This window comes from Miscanthus floridulus, chromosome 16 (genome assembly GCF_019320115.1).
Source record: "Miscanthus floridulus cultivar M001 chromosome 16, ASM1932011v1, whole genome shotgun sequence".
Classification (NCBI taxonomy): Eukaryota; Viridiplantae; Streptophyta; class Magnoliopsida; order Poales; family Poaceae; genus Miscanthus; species Miscanthus floridulus.
The window spans coordinates 16,627,333-16,645,647 of NC_089595.1; the positions used below are offsets into that span (position 1 = coordinate 16,627,333).

At 46.4% G+C, this 18,315-nt stretch overlaps 1 protein-coding gene across 3 annotated transcripts; it reads right to left on the reverse strand.

Annotated features, from left to right (window-relative positions):
- Positions 1-12,369: 12,369 nt before the first annotated feature.
- Positions 12,370-17,111, reverse strand: LOC136512405 (APETALA2-like protein 1). 3 transcript variants are annotated; one of them, XM_066506368.1, is made up of 10 exons: positions 16,061-17,111; positions 15,925-15,950; positions 15,782-15,812; positions 15,599-15,686; positions 15,372-15,517; positions 14,970-15,014; positions 14,726-14,829; positions 14,464-14,591; positions 13,921-14,028; positions 12,370-12,903 (listed from the first exon to the last, which is right to left on the reverse strand). In XM_066506368.1, the coding sequence occupies exons 1-10, from the start codon at positions 16,621-16,623 to the stop codon at positions 12,670-12,672; spliced, it is 1,473 nt and encodes a 490-aa protein (XP_066362465.1). In that variant the 5' UTR covers positions 16,624-17,111; the 3' UTR covers positions 12,370-12,669. The 3 variants fall into 3 exon arrangements, with proteins under 3 accessions (XP_066362465.1, XP_066362466.1, XP_066362467.1); XM_066506369.1 differs by lacking the exon at positions 14,970-15,014; XM_066506370.1 differs by lacking the exon at positions 13,921-14,028.
- Between the last annotated feature and the right edge of the window lie 1,204 nt (positions 17,112-18,315).

Sequence of the window (18,315 nt, forward strand, 5' to 3'; positions counted from 1 at the left end):
GTTGTATAAATAATTAATTATGATCTAGGTTTTAATATGGTATTTATGTCATGTAATGCAGATGAGCCGTCATTGGATGTATAATGTTGATCGCCGCTCCCAAGAGTTCATTGACGGCGTGCATTCTTTGTTACGTGCGGCCGAGGCAAACAAACGCGATGGTTTCATGTGCTGCCCATGTGCCATATGTAAGAATACGGTGGAATATCCTTGCTCAAGGACTCTTTATTCACACTTGTTCAAGTCGGGTTTCATGCCAAACTATATTTGTTGGACAAAGCATGGAGAAACCGGTGTTGTAATGGAAGAAGGTGAAGAAGAACAATGGGACGACAATGATATTATTCCCGATGGTGCGTGCTTCAATGATACTGCAATGGGAGAAGCTGAAGAAGAGGTAGCCGCAGAAGATGAGCCGGCTGATGATCTTTCTCAGGTCATTCGTGACGCACAAAGAGAATGTGAAAGTGAAAAGGAGAAGATCAAGTTCAAGCGGATGCTAGAAGATCACAAGAAATTGTTGTACCCAACTTGTGATGCAGGGCAGAAAAAGTTGGGAACCACACTAGAATTGCTGCAATGGAAGGCAAAGAATGGTGTATCTGACAAGGGATTTGGAGAGTTACTAAAAATTCAAAAGAAGATGCTTCCGAAGGATAATGAATTGCCCGCCACTACCTACAAAGCAAAACAAGTTGTCTGTCCTATGGGGCTAGAAATAGAGAAGATACATGCATGTCCTAATGACTGCATCCTGTACCGTGGCAAAGAGTACGAGAAATTGGATGCATGCCCGGTATGCCATACGTCACGGTATAAGATTAGGCGAGATGACCCTGGTGATGTTGAGGGCGAACGTCCGCGGAAGAAAATCCCTACCAAGGTTATGTGGTATGCTCCTATAATACCACGCTTGAAACGTCTGTTCAGAAACAAAGAACATGCAAAATTGTTGCGATGGCACAAAGAAGACCGTAAGGTAGACAATATATTGAGACACCCTACTGATGGGTCCCAGTGGAGAGCAATCGACAGAGAATTCCCAGAGTTTGCAAATGACACAAGAAACTTAAGGTTTGCTTTAAGTACAGATGGTATCAATCCTTTTGGAGAGCAGAACAGTAGTCATAGCACTTGGCCTGTTACTCTAAGTATCTACAACATTCCTCCTTGGTTATGCATGAAGCGGAAGTTCATTATGATGCCTGTGCTCATCCAAGGCCTGAAGCAACCTGGCAATGACATCGATGTGTACCTGAGACCACTTATTGACGAACTTCTCATTTTGTGGAATAAAGAAGGTGTATGTGTGTGGGATGAGTACAAACAGGAACACTTTGATCTACGAGCATTGTTGTTCGTAACAATCAATGATTGGCCTGCTCTAAGTAATCTTTCAGGACAGTCAAACAAGGGATATAATGCATGCACACACTGCTTCGGTGATATTAGAGGTGTATTCTTGAAAAAATGTCGAAAGGTCGTGTACCTTGGCCATCGTCGATTTCTTCCTGCAAATCACCCCGTAAGAAAGAAAGGCAAGCATTTTAAAGGGAAGGCAGACCACCTGACCAAGCCTCGCAACCGAACCGGTGAGGATGTACTCGATATGGTCAATGATGTCAAAGTCGTCTTTGGAAAAGGACATGGAAGCCAACCTATTCCAAAAGACGCTAACGGTCACGCACCCATGTGGAAGAAGAAGTCCATATTTTGGGACCTACCCTATTGGCAAGTCCTGGAGGTCCGTAGCTCGATCGACGTGATGCACCTAACGAAGAATCTTTGTGTGAACCTGCTAGGCTTTATGGGTGTGTATGGAAAGCCTAAGGACACATTTGAAGCACGACAGGACCTGCGTTGTTTGAGAGAAAGAGACAACCTGCATCCAGAGAAGACAGATGATGGACGCCATTACTTACGTCCTGCTAGCTACACTCTAAGCAAAGAGGAGAAGGAAATCATGTTTGAATGCTTAAACAACATCAAGGTACCATCTGGATTCTCCTCGAATATAAAGGGTATTATAAATGTGCCAGAGAAGAAATTCTATAACTTAAAGTCCCATGACTGTCACGTTCTCATGACGCAATTACTTCCAGTTGCATTAAGAGGAATTCTACCTCCAAATATACGTCTAGCCACCGTGAAGCTATGTGCATTCCTCAATGCAATTTCTCAAAAGGCAATTGATCCAACTGATCTAGCTAAACTACAGAATGATGTGGTTCAATGTCTCGTCAGCTTTGAGTTGGTGTTCCCTCCTTCCTTCTTTGATATTATGACACACCTCCTAGTTTACCTAGTCAAGGAGATTTTCACTCCCGGTCCTGTGTTCCTACACAACTTGTTCCCTTTAGAGAGATTCATGGGAGTCCTGAAGAAATATGTTCACAACCGTGCTCACCCAGAAGGAAGCATCGCCAAGGGCTATGGAACAGAAGAGGTCATTGAGTTCTGTGTTGACTTTATTCCCGACCTTGACTCGATTGGTGTTCCTGAATCGAGACATGAGGGGAGACTAAGCGGAAAGGGGACACTAGGGAGGAAAACATATATTGGTACGGATGATGATTATTTCAATAAAGCGCACTACACAGTTCTACAGAACTCCTCTTTGGTAGATTCGTATATTAAGACACACAAGGATCTCTTACGATCCGAGTTTCTAGGGAAGACTGAAGCTTGGATTATGCATAAGCACATGGAAACTTTCGGCGGTTGGTTGCGAAAAAAATGTCAAGGTGATGAGAGCATCCATGAGCAACTGTATTTATTGGCTATGCAACCATCATGGCATATCGTCACATACAAAGGGTACGAGATAAATGGGAACATATTCTACACAGTAGCCCAAGATAAAAGGAGTACCAACCAAAACAGTAGTGTCCGCATAGATGCCACAGACCCGAATGGGAATAAGCAGACATATTATGGACGCATAGATGAAATATGGGAACTAGAATATGCACCTACTTTGAAGATCCCATTGTTCAAGTGCCAATGGGTCAAGGTGACCGGAGGCGGGGTAACAGTAGACAACGAGTATGGAATGACAACAGTAGACCTTAGTAATATTGGGTACAAAGACGAACCATGCGTCCTTGCCAAGGATGTGAATCAGGTGTTCTATGTCAATGATATGTCTACCAAACCAAAAAGAGGGAAAAACGATAATGACTCAACCAAAGAGCCAAAGCGCCACATAGTTCTTTCAGGGAAAAGAGTCATCGTGGGAATTGAGGACAAGTCGGACATGTCAGAAGAATATGAAAAGGATGACCGAATTCCGCCCTTCAAAGTGAACAAAGACCCTAGCATCTTGGTAAATAATGAGGACACTCCATGGTTACGAAGCGATCATAACCAAGGGACATACGTAAAGAAGAAGTTCACTGCTGTGCCCACTTGATGATATAGTGATTTAATATAGTGTGTGTTTGAGATATTATGTAATAATTGTGAATTCAAATGTTTATTATGTCATGTTTCAAATTAAATCAATGTTTGATTTGGTGGGATTTCTCTCTCAAAAAGGTAAATTAGGATACCGAGTGATGAAAAATTAAAATATTAACGTTAAAATGACGTGAAAACAAATTTTCTGTCCAAAATCAATAGTTTTAATAATTTTAATTAAACACTATATTTTTGCATTAACGACATAATAAATATTAGTTACATTATGTTTTATAATTCTAACAAAAAATAAAAAAAGTTAGGTTATAGATTTTTCCTATGTGCAATAAACAAAAAGAAAATTCATATTTTTAACAAAATAATTTTATGCCTTTTATTTAATTTACTATGTATTTAACAAAAACTATTGCATTTTTATTGTATTTAACAAGACTATTGCTTAAAACAGGCGGGAAACGAAACTGCAGCCCACCTTTACTCCCGGGTGGGCTGTAGTTTCGTGGCCCGCCAAAAAAAACCCTTTACTCCCGGTGCATGTTACCAACCGGGAGTAAAGGTATACCTTTACTCCCGGTTGGTAACACGCACCAGGAGTAAAGAGACCTTTACTCCCGGTTGGTAATACGCACCGGGAGTAAAGGGTTTTTACTCTCGGTTGGTGGCTGGCACCGGGAGTAATTCTCTCTGATATATAACCTCCAGCGCCTGGCGCAGATCGATTCGCTCGTCTTCTTCCTCATCGAACACCGCCGCCCTCTTCTTCCTCGCGCCGCCTCCACCGCGTCCGTTCGCCTTCCGTGACACCGGCGCCACCCTCTTCTTCCTCGTGCGGCCTCCACTGCGCGCGCCCGTGCCCCTCCTCCGCGCGACCCGTGGCCCTCCACCGCGCCCTCCTCCACGCCCGAGGCCCCTCCACCGCGCCCGTGGCCCCACCGCGCCTTCCATGACACCGGCGCCGCCCTCTTCTTCCTCGTGCGGGCTCCACTGCGCGCGCCCGTGCCCCTCCTCCGCACGACCCGTGGCCCTCCACCGCGCCCTCCTCCGCGCCCGAGGCCCCTCCACCACGCCCTCCTCCGCGCGACCCGTGGCCCTCCACCACGCCCTCCTCTGCGACCCGTGTGCCTCCACCGCGCCCTCCTCCGCGCCTGAGGCCCCTCCACCGTGCCCGAGGCCCCTCCACCGCGCCCGAGGTCCTCCACTACCGAGCTCGAGGTGATATGTTCGTCGATGTCTTTGTACATTCGCCCGAGCCCTCCACTGCCGAATCATAGATCACGTCGAAAACTACGTAAAACTTTGGTGGAAGTCATGTCAACGCTCGAGGAAGATTGAAAATTCCAAATTTTGAATCACAAAATCCAGGAACTGAAAATGAATATTTGGAACTGTATATATATGCAGCGAGCGAGGAACTCTATATATTTGGAACTCTATATATGCAGCGAGCGAGGAACTGAAAATGAATATTTGAATGACAAAATCATGACAAGTTTAATTAAGGACCACCAATATGAAATTACTTTAGAAATTAATTAGATCGATGTAAATCCATGGCTTGTATAATAAACACGCTATATATTATTTGGTTTATAAAAATTAAGCGTTTTTTAGTTTATAAAAAATATCACATGTGATGATGTAAGCAGTTTTGGTTGGACTTGCATGCATGGCTACAGACAAATGAAGGAAAACTTCAATGTTTCTTCATTTGTGAACTTTGAATATACATATATAATATATTAATGTTGCTAAAGTAATATGATGAATGACACATATACTTACATTTCATAATGACTTATACGTTTCTCATATGATGAATGACTACATGGTTCACATGGTACATAGGATCACAACATCACGCACCGACACCGCCCCGGCTCGCCTCACGTCATCGTCGTCGTCAGCACGCTGGCCCGCCTCACGTCGTCGTCGTCAGCACACCGGCCACCGCGCCGACACGTATATATACGTCATTTGTATTCATATGCATGTATATATACGTCGCGGAGCACCACCGCCCTCGTTCGTCCATGCGTTTCTATGTATACGGTGGAGCACCGCCGCCCTCGTTCACCCATGTGTACAGACATATATACGACGGAGTGGAGCACCACCACTCTTGTCACACCGCCCTTTCTCGTGGCCTAGTTGATCAACATTCGTATTATCGTTATCGTTAATGCTAAACAATCACACCAGGGCGAACCGCGCTGTTGATGTACTATATATTGGTTTTGTTTTTTGAAGCTAGATGGCCGACCCGAGAAACATGGATGAGGAGGAGTTGATGATGAATTTGATCAACACTGGCACTCAAGTTGCCGGCGATGATGGTGCTAAAAATAACGTGCAAGAGGATGTAGATGACGGGAGTCAGTACTTAGCTCTTGAACAAAATGAGCAACAACAGATTGGCCAAGTATATATTTTTTATTATTAGCTATATATATTATCATATGTCTTTATGTGTGCTCATGACATTAAAAATAATGTTTATGTTTTGTAGCCCTCTGGATCGACATCAACAACTACAACGAAGAGTAAAAATGTTCGAGGTCCCAAAAAGCCATTGGAGGGCCGCTTCATCATCTCGGAGTTCAATGTGGATACAGGAGAACCGGGGGGGCCGAATAAAATGAAATTTGTGCACCACTGTGGTTACCTTGTATGGGACCGGCTCCCGATTAGTACCCGTGAATGGAAGAAGAAGACCAATGCTCCTCATATCAGTTTTGTCTCCGATCGTGACAAGGCGTTAATTTGGAATGATGTCTTGGTACATTTCACGCTCCAAACAGATGGTTATGATGATATAATAGATGGTGATGAATTGAAGGAGCGAGTTAGGGATTGGGCAATGAAGAAGATGGCCACCCAGTTTCAGACTTGGAAGAAACACCTATACACGACGTATGTCAAGAAGAACATAGCACTAGATTTTACTGTCCCAGGCCCGATCTCAAAGCAGAGGCCCTATTGGGATGAGTTTGTACAGTACAAGACTTCGGAAGAGGGTGTGAGTCGGGTGATAAAGAACCAACGTAATGCCCAACAGAAGACATACCACCATACCTTGGGATCAGGTGGCTACCCAACTGCCATTAAGAAGTGGAACAAAATGGAAGCAGACCTTCTTGCCAAGAGTATCAGACCAGAATCACTCGAGTGGGGAGAACATGCAAAGAATTGGTTTTTCGGTCATGGGGGAACACTAGACCAGGAGACAGGGAAGTGCGTTTATGGCGCAAGACTGCAAGAAGCAGCAGAAAGATTGTTTTATGCTCAGAGAGCTACTGCTAGTGGTGCGTTCAGGCCCAACAGAGAGAAGGATGAGCTGACATACGCCATCGGGACTGTTGAACATGGTGGCCGAACTAGAGGCAAATGAAGTGTCTCGTGGGAGCATGGATTCCCTCAGGACAGACCTTCTTACAGAAGTCGCCAGAGAAAGAAGGAAGAAGAGGTAGAGCGGCTCCAGAGATTGGAGGAAGCGGTGCGTGAAGCACAGGAGCGGGAAAAAAACCTTGAAGCGAGAATGCAGGAGGAAATCAGAAGGCAAGTGCAAATAGCAGTGAGTGCAAGTAAGCAGGCATCAGAGCCAGAAATCAACATTAGCCAATCTATTCAGTTGAAAAGCAACTGCGCTTCCACGGAGATACCAAATCAAGGGGACACAGGACTACGCTTCCCTGTGGATGACGTCACTGAACCTTGTACAACGTGTGAGCTACACATTCCGAAGGAGAATTCTACAATCAAGGTGGCTATCGGTCTTGTTAATCCTATCGACCGAACCAAGACACCAAGGATTCATGGGAATATAATCCAAGAAGGATATGCTACCATCTCGGTAGATAAAGCTGAAAAAGGTTTTAGTGATTTGCCTCTTGACATTCCTGGAGGTGATGGCGAGAAGACTCTAGGAGAAGCGGAGAAGACATTCATTCTATGGCGCAAGCGCTACATCATCATTCCAGGGATATCGGCTCCACCTCCTCCTGAACTACCTCACCATAGGTACGTGCGGATGAAAACACTACATCATTAATTTGTATTGGCTTAAATAATTAACAATCTGCTCATAATAATATGTCATTCCTTTTTTTTATAGCAGATCCTCCTCCAACCTAAATCCAATTGTTCAATCGCCAGATCATCATAGTGCTCAGTACGATGACATTATGTTGGAAGACGAGGCTGCATCTACACCATCTCCAACGAGGTCTCCAACGCCGCAGCCGCCACCTCCAAGGAGGTCTCCAACGCCGCTGCCAACACCTCCAAGGAGGTCTCCAACGCCTCCCCCGCCCCCGCCTACCAAGAAGCCTAGCAAGAGGCCAACCCCTCAAACGAAGAACCAGTCCCCGCCTACAAAGAAAGCCACCGTGAAACCAAGGGCTATTCCCAAAATAATATCTGAAGAGAAGGAAGAAGGAACTGATGCATATAAAAAAGACATGTCTAGATTCTATGACAAACTTAAAATGAATCAAGAAGCAAGGAGAAACCCGGAGAAACCGTACTTCTTCGTAGCTCTAGATATTCTAAGAAAAAAGGTGACTTCTTACCAGCAACAACAGCGGGAATCTCGTAAGCCGTCCAAATCAACGTTATCAGACTATGACCGCACTCTCACCAAGTCAATTGAGGCGGCACAGAAAAAGAAGCGGGCAGGAAAAGGCATTGCCCAACTCGGACAACAAGCGCACCAATCAATCCCCCCGCTAGTTGTTGGTAATGAATATGGTTCGAATTTAGGATTAATGCATCAGGCAAACATACCTCCGGATGTCGATTTGGATCACCTTGGTGAATTTCTTGATGAGACTGGTCTCGACCTTTACCAGATGTTTGGTGATGGAAACATTGAGAGTGCGGCGGAGGTTGATATTTGGAAGAAAAAATTTGTACTAGGCCAGAGTCTATACAACCCTCAAGCCTTATCTGATCTGGGGACGCAAATGTACCTGCTAAACAAGTGGTACATGCAGGCGTCTACCAGTGGAGACTTCTGCGTTGGTGTCAGAATTAGAGACGAACATTGGTTCCGTGGCGATGATGTTATGTATGTTGACTTTGCAGAATTTCATCAACTATGCCACCTGACCTCTCTGGACAAAGTTATCATTAGCTGCTATTGCCTATAAGTAATAATTCTTTCGATCTATTATTAAACTCATCATATGTGTGTATATGCATATAAATTATCCTAACAAGTACTATATATATGCAGATTACAATGACAGAGCTCAGAAAGGAAGGCTGCAATGAAATTGGTTTTGTTGATCCCCATATAGTATTCGAAGACCCAATTACTCCAAAGACTAATTGGAAGTCTGAGTCAGAGAGTAACCTCATGAACTTCTTAGTGAACCAACGCCACAAGAAGGATATACTCTTTCCCTATAACTTCAAGTGAGTGTTAATCATGTCGATCATATCCTTAATGGCTCATATGTTGATTCTAGTTAATTAATGAGTGTTATGCGTTATATCCTATAAACACATGCAGCAATCACTAGATATTGATGGACATCGATCTGGTGAAAAGTCACTTGATAATCTATGACTCGATGAGAAAACCACAACAAGACTACCAAGATATGATAGATATTATCCAGAGGTAATTTTGGGATCTCTAGCAACTATATATACACACAAACATGATGATTAACTATATCTGATGACGTGGCAAATTTTTTATTGGGCAATGTTTGGAAAACCTTTATTGAGAAGCAACACATGGAAAAATGCAAAGCGCCACTGAATGTAATCCCTTTGAAAGTAAGTCCCCTAAATCGCATCATCTTTATTAATTAAACATATAGCTTTCACCGGATCACCAGATTGGATGACAAATTTTTTTCTCGTAAAGTGGTGTCTAAGGCAGGAACAGGGGAACAACTACTGTGGTTACTATGTTTGCAAGTTTATCAAGGTGCTCTCCCAAAGAACTCCTACAGAGAGACTCAAAGTACGTTAAAAATACACTATATATTCATTTAATTATTATTATTGATTGTGTTACTATGTCTTTATATATATATATGTACATATATTAATTTATTTTCCTTTAATTCAAACCTGTAGACTCGATGGTTGGAGGAAAAGGTCATACGGCAAGACCAAATCAAAGCAATTCAAGAGTCTATAGCTGGATTTTTTTAATGAGCAAGTCATCGATTCCAATGGCGAGTTCTACTTCGACCCAACACTGCCATTGAAGCCAAGCTAGAGGATGAGAGGAAACTTGTTATGTCACAACAACTGTAATGCAATCTTTTGTAATATATGCACATGAAATAATATAATGTAAAATACACATATGCATGCATGCATGTAAATATATATATGATGCATGCATTCATATATATATATATATATATATATATATATATATATATATATATATATATATATATATATATATATATATATATTTTCTATGCTTGAATTGTGTGATTTAATACGTTCATTGTGCTTGAACCGAAACATACTATATGCGCGTATAAATGTATAATTAGCAGCGTACAATACGATTTCGAAAACCTATTTTGAAAAGAAAACAAAAAAATGAAAAGAAAAGAAAAAAGAAAAAAACCTTTAGTCCCGGTTCGTATTACCAACCGGGACTAAAGGTGCCGGCCATCGTGGCATGTCAGGAGGCACCTTTAGTCCCGGTTGGTGTTACCCACCAGGACTAAAGGTCCTCCTTTAGTCCCAGTTCCTGACCCGGGACTAAAGGACCCCCCCTTTAGTCCCGGATGCTTGCTCCCGGGTGGGGAACCGGGACTAGAGGGGGTTCCCCACTGGGAGTAAAGCTCGGTTCTCTACTAGTGAGTCCATGCTTGTGGAAGAGCACGAAGGAGATGATGTAGCCGTCGGGCGGCGCCGGCGCATCCTCACGGCCAGGCACAAGCCACTCCGCCGCATCAGTCCTCCCATGGAGAAGACCACGCTTGACGAGGCCCTCCATGCGTGCATGGGTAACATTGGAGTAGTACCACAAATCCATGGAGGATGGAGGTGGCGCTGCGGAGAAGCAAAGGTGGCGGTGGACGAGCGGAAGCTATAGATCTAGGGCTTCGGCAGTGGATTAGCAAGCACGGTAGATCCGAACGACGACAGCAGAGAAACGGAGAAGATAAGGCTGTAGTTTTGGCGTGTAGGAGCGCAAAGGGGAGGCCACTATTTATAGGGCGGAGCGGGGCGAGAAGGTGAACTGTCCGCCTAGATTCACGCTCCCGCTACGCCGCGTCACGACACCTCCCTCTGAAGATCGCGCGCACGCAATCTCTGGCCACGCCCTCGAAGGATACGCCAGATGATGGTTCGCCCGTTCAATGGGCCAAGAATCGTCACAGGTAAGGTGGGATACGGAGCTAAAAACACTCCCACAGCTCATTTAGGCCCAAGAGTTCAAAAGCTAGCCCTCCGACGGGTTCATAGCCGCTCCGGAGTGTTCGTGGTTTATCCTCGAAGAAAGGCAACGAGCCCTTGGGACCGGTCAAACGGACCTGAGAACTATATGGATTGGGCCCTGAGAATCTGGAGTCGGTCACCAGCTGACCTATGCCGAACCCCCACGAACGGGAAGCCGAGGCCCCACTCGGACTATCCCGTTAACAGCTCACCGAGCACCATGATTCGTCCATCGAGGAAAAACATGGCATGGCTCAGCCCCTGCGTTTTATCGAAAAAACGCTTGAGGGACGATGATCACAAAGACGAGCCGACCCTCGACCAGACCCCCGCTACGCTCGGGAGCTCGAGGAAAGTTGGACTCGCAAGGAGACCGAATGCGCGGTCCCAGTACAACGATGGGCCAATCAGATCCTAGAGGACCGAAATCAAGGAAAATCTTTCGGACCTCCCGAATCCTACGGTTACATGCCCCCAAGAAGACCGATCGCGACAAAAGGGAATTGCAGTCCTAATAGGACACGCCGTGGGCTAAAAAAGAAGAGCCCTTAGAGTCCTCTAGTCTAGAAAAACCTCCAAAGGAGTATTCTACTCCTCTGTAGGCTTGGGGGCTACTGTCGAGTATCGATATTAGGAATACTCAAAGCAAGGAAGTTAACGTCCACGCTGACTTTCCCGGATAGAGCAAGACATTAAAAGGTCTTACCCGATCCCAAGGCTGCGGGCTCCGTCATGCCCGACCTCGAGGCCGCGGGCTCCGTCTCGCCCGACCCCTTGGGTACGGGCTCTGTCTCGCCCGACCCCTTAGGTGCGGGCTTCGTGTCGCCTGACCCCAAGGATGCGAGCTCCGTCTAGCCCGACCCCTTGGGTGCGGGCTCCGTCTCACCCAACCACAAGGACGCGGTTTCTGTCTCGTCTGACGGGATCCCATACCGTCGTCAACCACTCTAGGTCCAAGCATATGGGCCTTGGTCAAAACTCTAACACCAGGGAAGAGACTGGCACGCCTCGATGTAACCCGTGGCCATGACGGGCCAACCTGAAGACTCAGATCAAGAACAGTATCGAGCGTGCCTGGCGGTGTTGTTTTACTGAACCCTCGTACGAACGCTGACAGGCGCGTCAGTTCACTACGACGTCCGTCGGGACGGAATGAAACGCCATGACCGGTAGATGATGCTTGCGCATGGCGCCAATGATGAACAGGGCCGCGACGTGGAGTCGTCCCTGTTGACATCTACATGATCGGCGGAACCCGTATAAAGGAGAAGAAGGACCCGGCGACCGTGGAAGCCTTCTTCCCCCCCCCCCCCCTCTCTCTCTTCTCCTCTTCCTCCGCTTTAACCCGTGTTTTCCATTCGCCTATAAAACGGGAAGCAGTACGCCCCATGAATGGAGATGGAAACCGAAACACAAGAGCACGACACGAGCACACGGTTAAGAGGCAAGTGAGCTCTCAGCACCCGTTTACTCCTTCCACCAGAGACTTGGGATTCTCTCCCTCTCTCGCCTATTTATAACCCCTACTGCAAACCAAGTGTCGGTAACACGAGCATTAACGAACTGGACGTAGGGACATTCCGCCTGAACCAGTATAAACCCTTATGTCCTCCGAGCACACTATCCGAATCAGACGCGCTAATACAAATTTACTCGTCGTCGGTGGTTCGAAAAACACCGACAGACAGTATGCAAATACAGTTACGAAGATCCAATCAATCCACTACAAGAGACCACCCCAGCCGGCGCAAAACCGAAAAGTTGCAACGCCCAGAGGGGGAAAAAATGCCAGCTTCGCGGCTGATTTACAGTCTGGCTTCTTGATTCTCAGCAGCGATGATGGCTCGACGACGACGATGATGGTGGTGCGTCGAACCGGAGGGAGGCCGATGGGGCAGCTGTCATGGCGGTATTGGAGAATCCTGATGATGCTGCAGCGGATGATGACGATGACGAGAACAGCGGCAACGGCAGGGTGGGAGGAGGAGCTGCTGTCACCTTCCATGCCCAGCTGGGAACACCCCCCTCAGGCCTCCTGTTAAGATCTCTCGATGATGCACTCTGCACGATGCAACAGAAGTTCATTCAGCATACATGTTTACTGATAAAGTAAATAGGCAGGAGCTCGATCTGCCTTTCGATTAAGTTGGAACTTGTTCCAAATTAGTGTTTCCATCAGTTCAGTTGGACAGAAAACGTCGAGCTCAACTTTCCGTCCAATAGAATCAGAAAACGACACTTGTGAGACTGACCCTAAAGTTAGCTGAATCATGAAAGGTTTGAGAGTTTATCAATTTGAAGAAACTACCCCCGGTTGATTGGTAAATTAAATAATGTTTTGTTTGAAACAAACAGCAAACTTAGTACTTCTACTAGTTCAATGATTGCACTATAATACAAAAGATGGCAAATTCCCAAGTATATCATCGTCTTTTGTTTTCATTTTCAAGGAAGGTTTGAAAAAATAGCCACACTTGTATATATAACAGACAATACATGAAAAGGAACACTATTGAAATGTTCTTGGGTGCAGGCGGCAGGCATAGTTGACTGATGATTTAATTAGCCTAACGTTGAAGTGTCACCACTCACCAGTCACCAGTCTAGGATGTTCCTTTTGAAGGAAAAAATCAAACACATGTACATACTCTCTATTCATAAAGCTGCTAGTACTATAATTCCCATATTAGGCCAACTTAAGAAATTCAACATCCTATAAGAAAAATCGTGCAGCGCATTAACATCACTGAAATCGACAGGGAAAAAGTGGACTCTAGAATCCAAGAAAATGAGCAAGCGATGTAAGACAAGAGCTACATTGACAGCCGCACAAGAAAGGCAACTGGATGAAACCAACTAATAAAAATCTGATATCTGAAAGTACACCTTCAGGCTCAATCTGTTTGTCCATCATATGGTCAAGACTCACGATAGCATGCCAGATTTATTTGCACAACACGAACAATTTGACCCGAAACCATGCGATGCTAGTTTTGACTTTTGACAATCCTTGGAACTGTAAGATTTAGCGAGCTAATTTTTAACTGCCTGTATTTCAGTAATTCAGTATCACCTAACCTCATGATTTGTGAAGAAGGGGTGAGATTGAGCAGGCCAGGCCGGTGGATGCTCAGTCATAAGAGGGAACAGATGAGGGCGGCCCGACAGCTCAGAGGGAGTATCAATCTGCATCAGAAGCAAAAGATTTTAGTTGAATTATCGGCAGCTTCCAAGTTGTCCACGCTCTATAATTCCTTAAACAATTCATTTTTGGTAGGAAAAAAATGTTCTGCTCAACTGTCGTGATCACCCATAAAGAGAAACCTGTAACTATGCGATAAAATAATTTGCCTAATGATTCCGACTTGTGAGGTCAGTCAAATGAAAACCGGGCCACTAATAGCTGTAGAAAAACAGGATGGAGGTAAACTATGAAAAGGACTTGATCCACAAGAGGCATGGTAGTTACGTCACTAGCATGGTGAGAGCGAAACTTGGGTTATTTTGTGCAGTAGTGCATCGGGTAGCCAATAAAACTCGAGAAGAAAATTTTACTGATTTTGATACTTGTCAAGGTAGTGTTAGCGTATTTGCAAAAAAAAAAGTAGCGTTAGCGCTTGCCTTTGTTTTTTTCAATTCGGAGCCCCCATATGATCCATGGTGGAGCTGCAGACCTTGGCAGTTCTTATCTCTTTTTGGGCTCTGAGATGCTGGTTGAGATATGCTCAAGTTCAGATCAACTTCAGCAACTGTAGAAGCAAAAAAAAAGGCAGTTTAGCCAATAATACCTAGGTTGAATCCAAACAAGTTCATCAGCTGATCAGATAATTATAAACATCAACTGAAGATTATATGCAAAAAACAATTATGAACAAGCCACTACCGTCAGCGCTAACTTCGGTCAGCAGCTCCCCATCATATGTGCTTGGCTCGAAATTCGTCACAGCCTCTCTACCATTGCATTTGATCGCGGCCTTATCGTAAGCCCTGAATTTTGGAATGACAAGAAGACAAACAAGAATCGAGTCGGTACTCAACCCTTTGGAAATCAAAAGACATGATAAAAAAACAAAAAAAAACATTTTTTTTGTTTGCATATGTGAATGGCGGAATCCAAGATGAACAACCTTGCAGCCTCTACTTCGCTGTCGAATAGCCCAAGATATATGTACCTGCACCCAAGCATGACGTTCCCACCGGTGAGGACTGAGGAATTCCCTAGCCACTTCCCTTTTTCTATTAATTCCTTTTTTTATTTTTGAAACAACCACTAATCAAGCTACATACATGCATCAAACCTATGCTATTACCGAACAATACATAAACTAGTACTAAATCATACATAGGATCGGAGTTCATCTGCTAGGAATGAACTTGATCAAGACTATAGCATGCATGAACTAACAGAGGAAAGGCACAAGGATGAATTTGCAGCAAGTATAAAGATACCGAGGGGGGGGGGGGGGGGGGGGGGGGGGGTGGGGTAGGGACCGGTAGTATAATTCAGTCTGCAAATAAAGTGTTCTTACTTCTTGCCGAGGAACTGCCCCATGCGCGCCTCCCAGCGGCCGCACTTGTGCAGGGTGACGCCTCTGTACTTGGAGCTGCCCCTCGAGAAGCCGGTGCTCTGCCGCCGCAGGACGTGCACGAACTCCTCCTTGGATAGGCTCTTCATCTGGTGCACCAAACAGGACAGTCATATATATTCAGCAGCTGCAGAGATGTTTCAGTGGATGTTGCAAAAACATTTACCGACCTGCTTCATGTCGTCGTCGTAGTCGCTGAGATTGAAGTTTATGTCGGCGTCGACGCCGCGGAACTTGATCGCCGCTCGATCGTACGCCCTGAAAGTCCCAAGAGCGATTGATTAGTCCGCGGAACAGTGGATATGATGCAGAATTCAGTACGGGGTTCAGAGCAGAATTCTGTGCGTGCGTACCTTGCAGCAGCATGAGCAGTGTCGAATCCACCTGTATCGGCCAGCAGCCAGATCACTGAATCGGTTAGACCATTCGAGATCAGGGAATAAAGGAAAATTAATACAAGGATTACTAGTACAAATTGGAGTTAAAATCTGCTCACCTAAGTACACCTGCTTTCCGCAATCCCTGCATTTCGGAGGAACAGGAAGAGGAGGAAACGTTTGTGTCAGAACAAGACTGAGAAGCGATTGGTTGGTAGGTGGAAGGATGGCGGCGATGGGTGTAGTTGTACTGACCAGATGTGGGACTCCCAGCGGCCGGTGCGGCGGTAGAAGGTGACGCCGCGGTACTGCGAGCTGCGGGAGCGCGGGCCGCGGCGGCTCTTCTTGGCCGGCTGCGGCTGCACCGCCGGCTGGGGAGCAGGCGGCGTGGCGTGCGGGTGCGGGTGCGGCAGGATCCTGATGTCCGGCTGCTGCTGCTGAGGGCGCGGCGGGTCGGCGCGGAAGAAGCCGAGCTCGGCCCAATGCTGCGGTGCCGGGAGCGGCGGGCTGGCGCCGGCGCCGGCCGGGAAGAGCTCCCGGGTGACGAGCTGCTGCTGGTGATGCTGGTGATGGTGAGGAGGCGACGGCGTGGCGGCGTCGTCCTCGTCCACGCCGGCCGCGTCGCTGTCGCTCCTGAGGATGCTGAACTCGAGCACGGCCGGCGTCGAGCTGGAGCCCTCCTCCGCCGGCGCGGCCCCGCCGCCCGCCGACGCCGCCTCCGCGTTCAGCACCGACGACTCCGAGGACCCCGAGTCGCTCGCCTCCATCGCCGCCGGCTTCTCCGGCGCCACCTCGGCCACGTTCAGATCCAGCTCCATCTCCCTCCTCCTCTCCAAGATTCCAACTTGCAAATAAACGAGAGCCCGCGACCGATCCCCAATCGCAACTGGGCTGCTACTGCTAGTAGCTACCTGGTGCTGGTGAGCTGGTCTTTTTCAAGAAGAACCAGAGGAGGAAGAGGTAGAAGCAGGAGAGTGCCGAGTCGTTCTTGCGGTACATTTAGCCTCCACGACCACGAGCAGCTGCCTCCTCACTGCCGATCCTTGACCATCCTGCACGCAACCCGGAGACGCCCTAGCCACTGTACGGTCGCTTCACGACTCAAGAACACCCCCCGGACCACCAATCAACTGTCAGCTACCGTTTCCTTCCTTCCTTCTCTAGCTAGCTAGCAAGCTATGGGGAGAAGAGGTAGCTAAAGGTGGTTTTTTTACAGGAAAGGAGGGGCCTTTCAGAGCTCCGGCGGGCGGCCGGCGGTGGCGGTGGTCGACGGGGCTGAGGAAGAAGAAGAAGAAGGTGGGGCGGAGGGAGGGAGAAAAAGAGGCGGGTAATATATAGATAGAAGAGAGAGTGGGGGTGGGGCGTCCAAAAGGAGGGGTCACCGGCGGTGGCCGGTGGCAGCCGGTTAACCTTAAAATCCTTCCTGATTTGGGCACCCTGCATCGTCCGATTTGGTGGGTGGCTGCCTGCGGGCCTGGATTTGTCATTTCTCCACCCCCCACCCAGCCACCTAGTAGGATAAAAACACGAAGAAAGAAAAAAAAAGTTATGGGTGTGCTGGGGTGGCAGATAATGACGAGGATGATAATTTGCCATGCTACACATGCTATGCTATGTTGTGCTGGGAGAAAATATCTTCTCTTTCTGTTTTGGCATATGCTTCTTCTTGCTCAGCTTGTGCCTGCCTGCCTACGGCATGGGGCGGCAACTATCCTTCAGGGCCTATTTAGAACGCAGGAATTTCACAGGAATCTCGTAGGAATTTCATAGGAATCAGTTCAATTTTACGGAAAAAACGCAGGAACAGGGATTTTTTCCCGCAATCCAAACATGCCCTTAGACTTGAGCTAGAAGGTTTCTCTTGTATTGACTTTAGCTCCCCATTTGTCTTGTTGATTCTTGAAGTGACACTTTTGTGTGATAGAAACCAATTTTGTTGTGAGATAGGTGTAACACCCTCGGTGTTACATTGTACAGTTTTTGCTAAAACATTGCATGAGCATCATACTTGTGTGTAAATATGTGTAATATAGAGTGTAAATCTATGTACGGCACTTGAAACGTTCATCTGAAACAAGAAACAAATGTTACATTTCATGTCGCTTTATATCGTTTAGTATTCTAAGTGAATTTTTATTGAACAAAATTGCTATAGAACGTTTATGCGAAACTTTGATAAAGTTCGTAGTATGAACTTCGTAGGCGACGATAAAATACGTGCGGTCGAGGACAGGGTTCGCTAGCTAGTGTATCAAGTAGCTTGGAAAAGGAATTCGACGTGAAACCGTTTGAAGCTTAGTCGTTTCGCGTAAGTTTGAAAATGGGTCGACGAAGCCATGTTCGACAATTTTTGTAGAACGATCGGGTTAAGAAGTAGTGAGGTGTCTTGGCTTAGTTCGATAGCCCTATGTACCCGCTTGAGGATAGAATGACTGGCTTGGCTTTTGGATCATCGAGTTGGTTTTTGTAGCAGCTTTAAAAAGCGTGCACGACACGTTTTCCACCTCCGG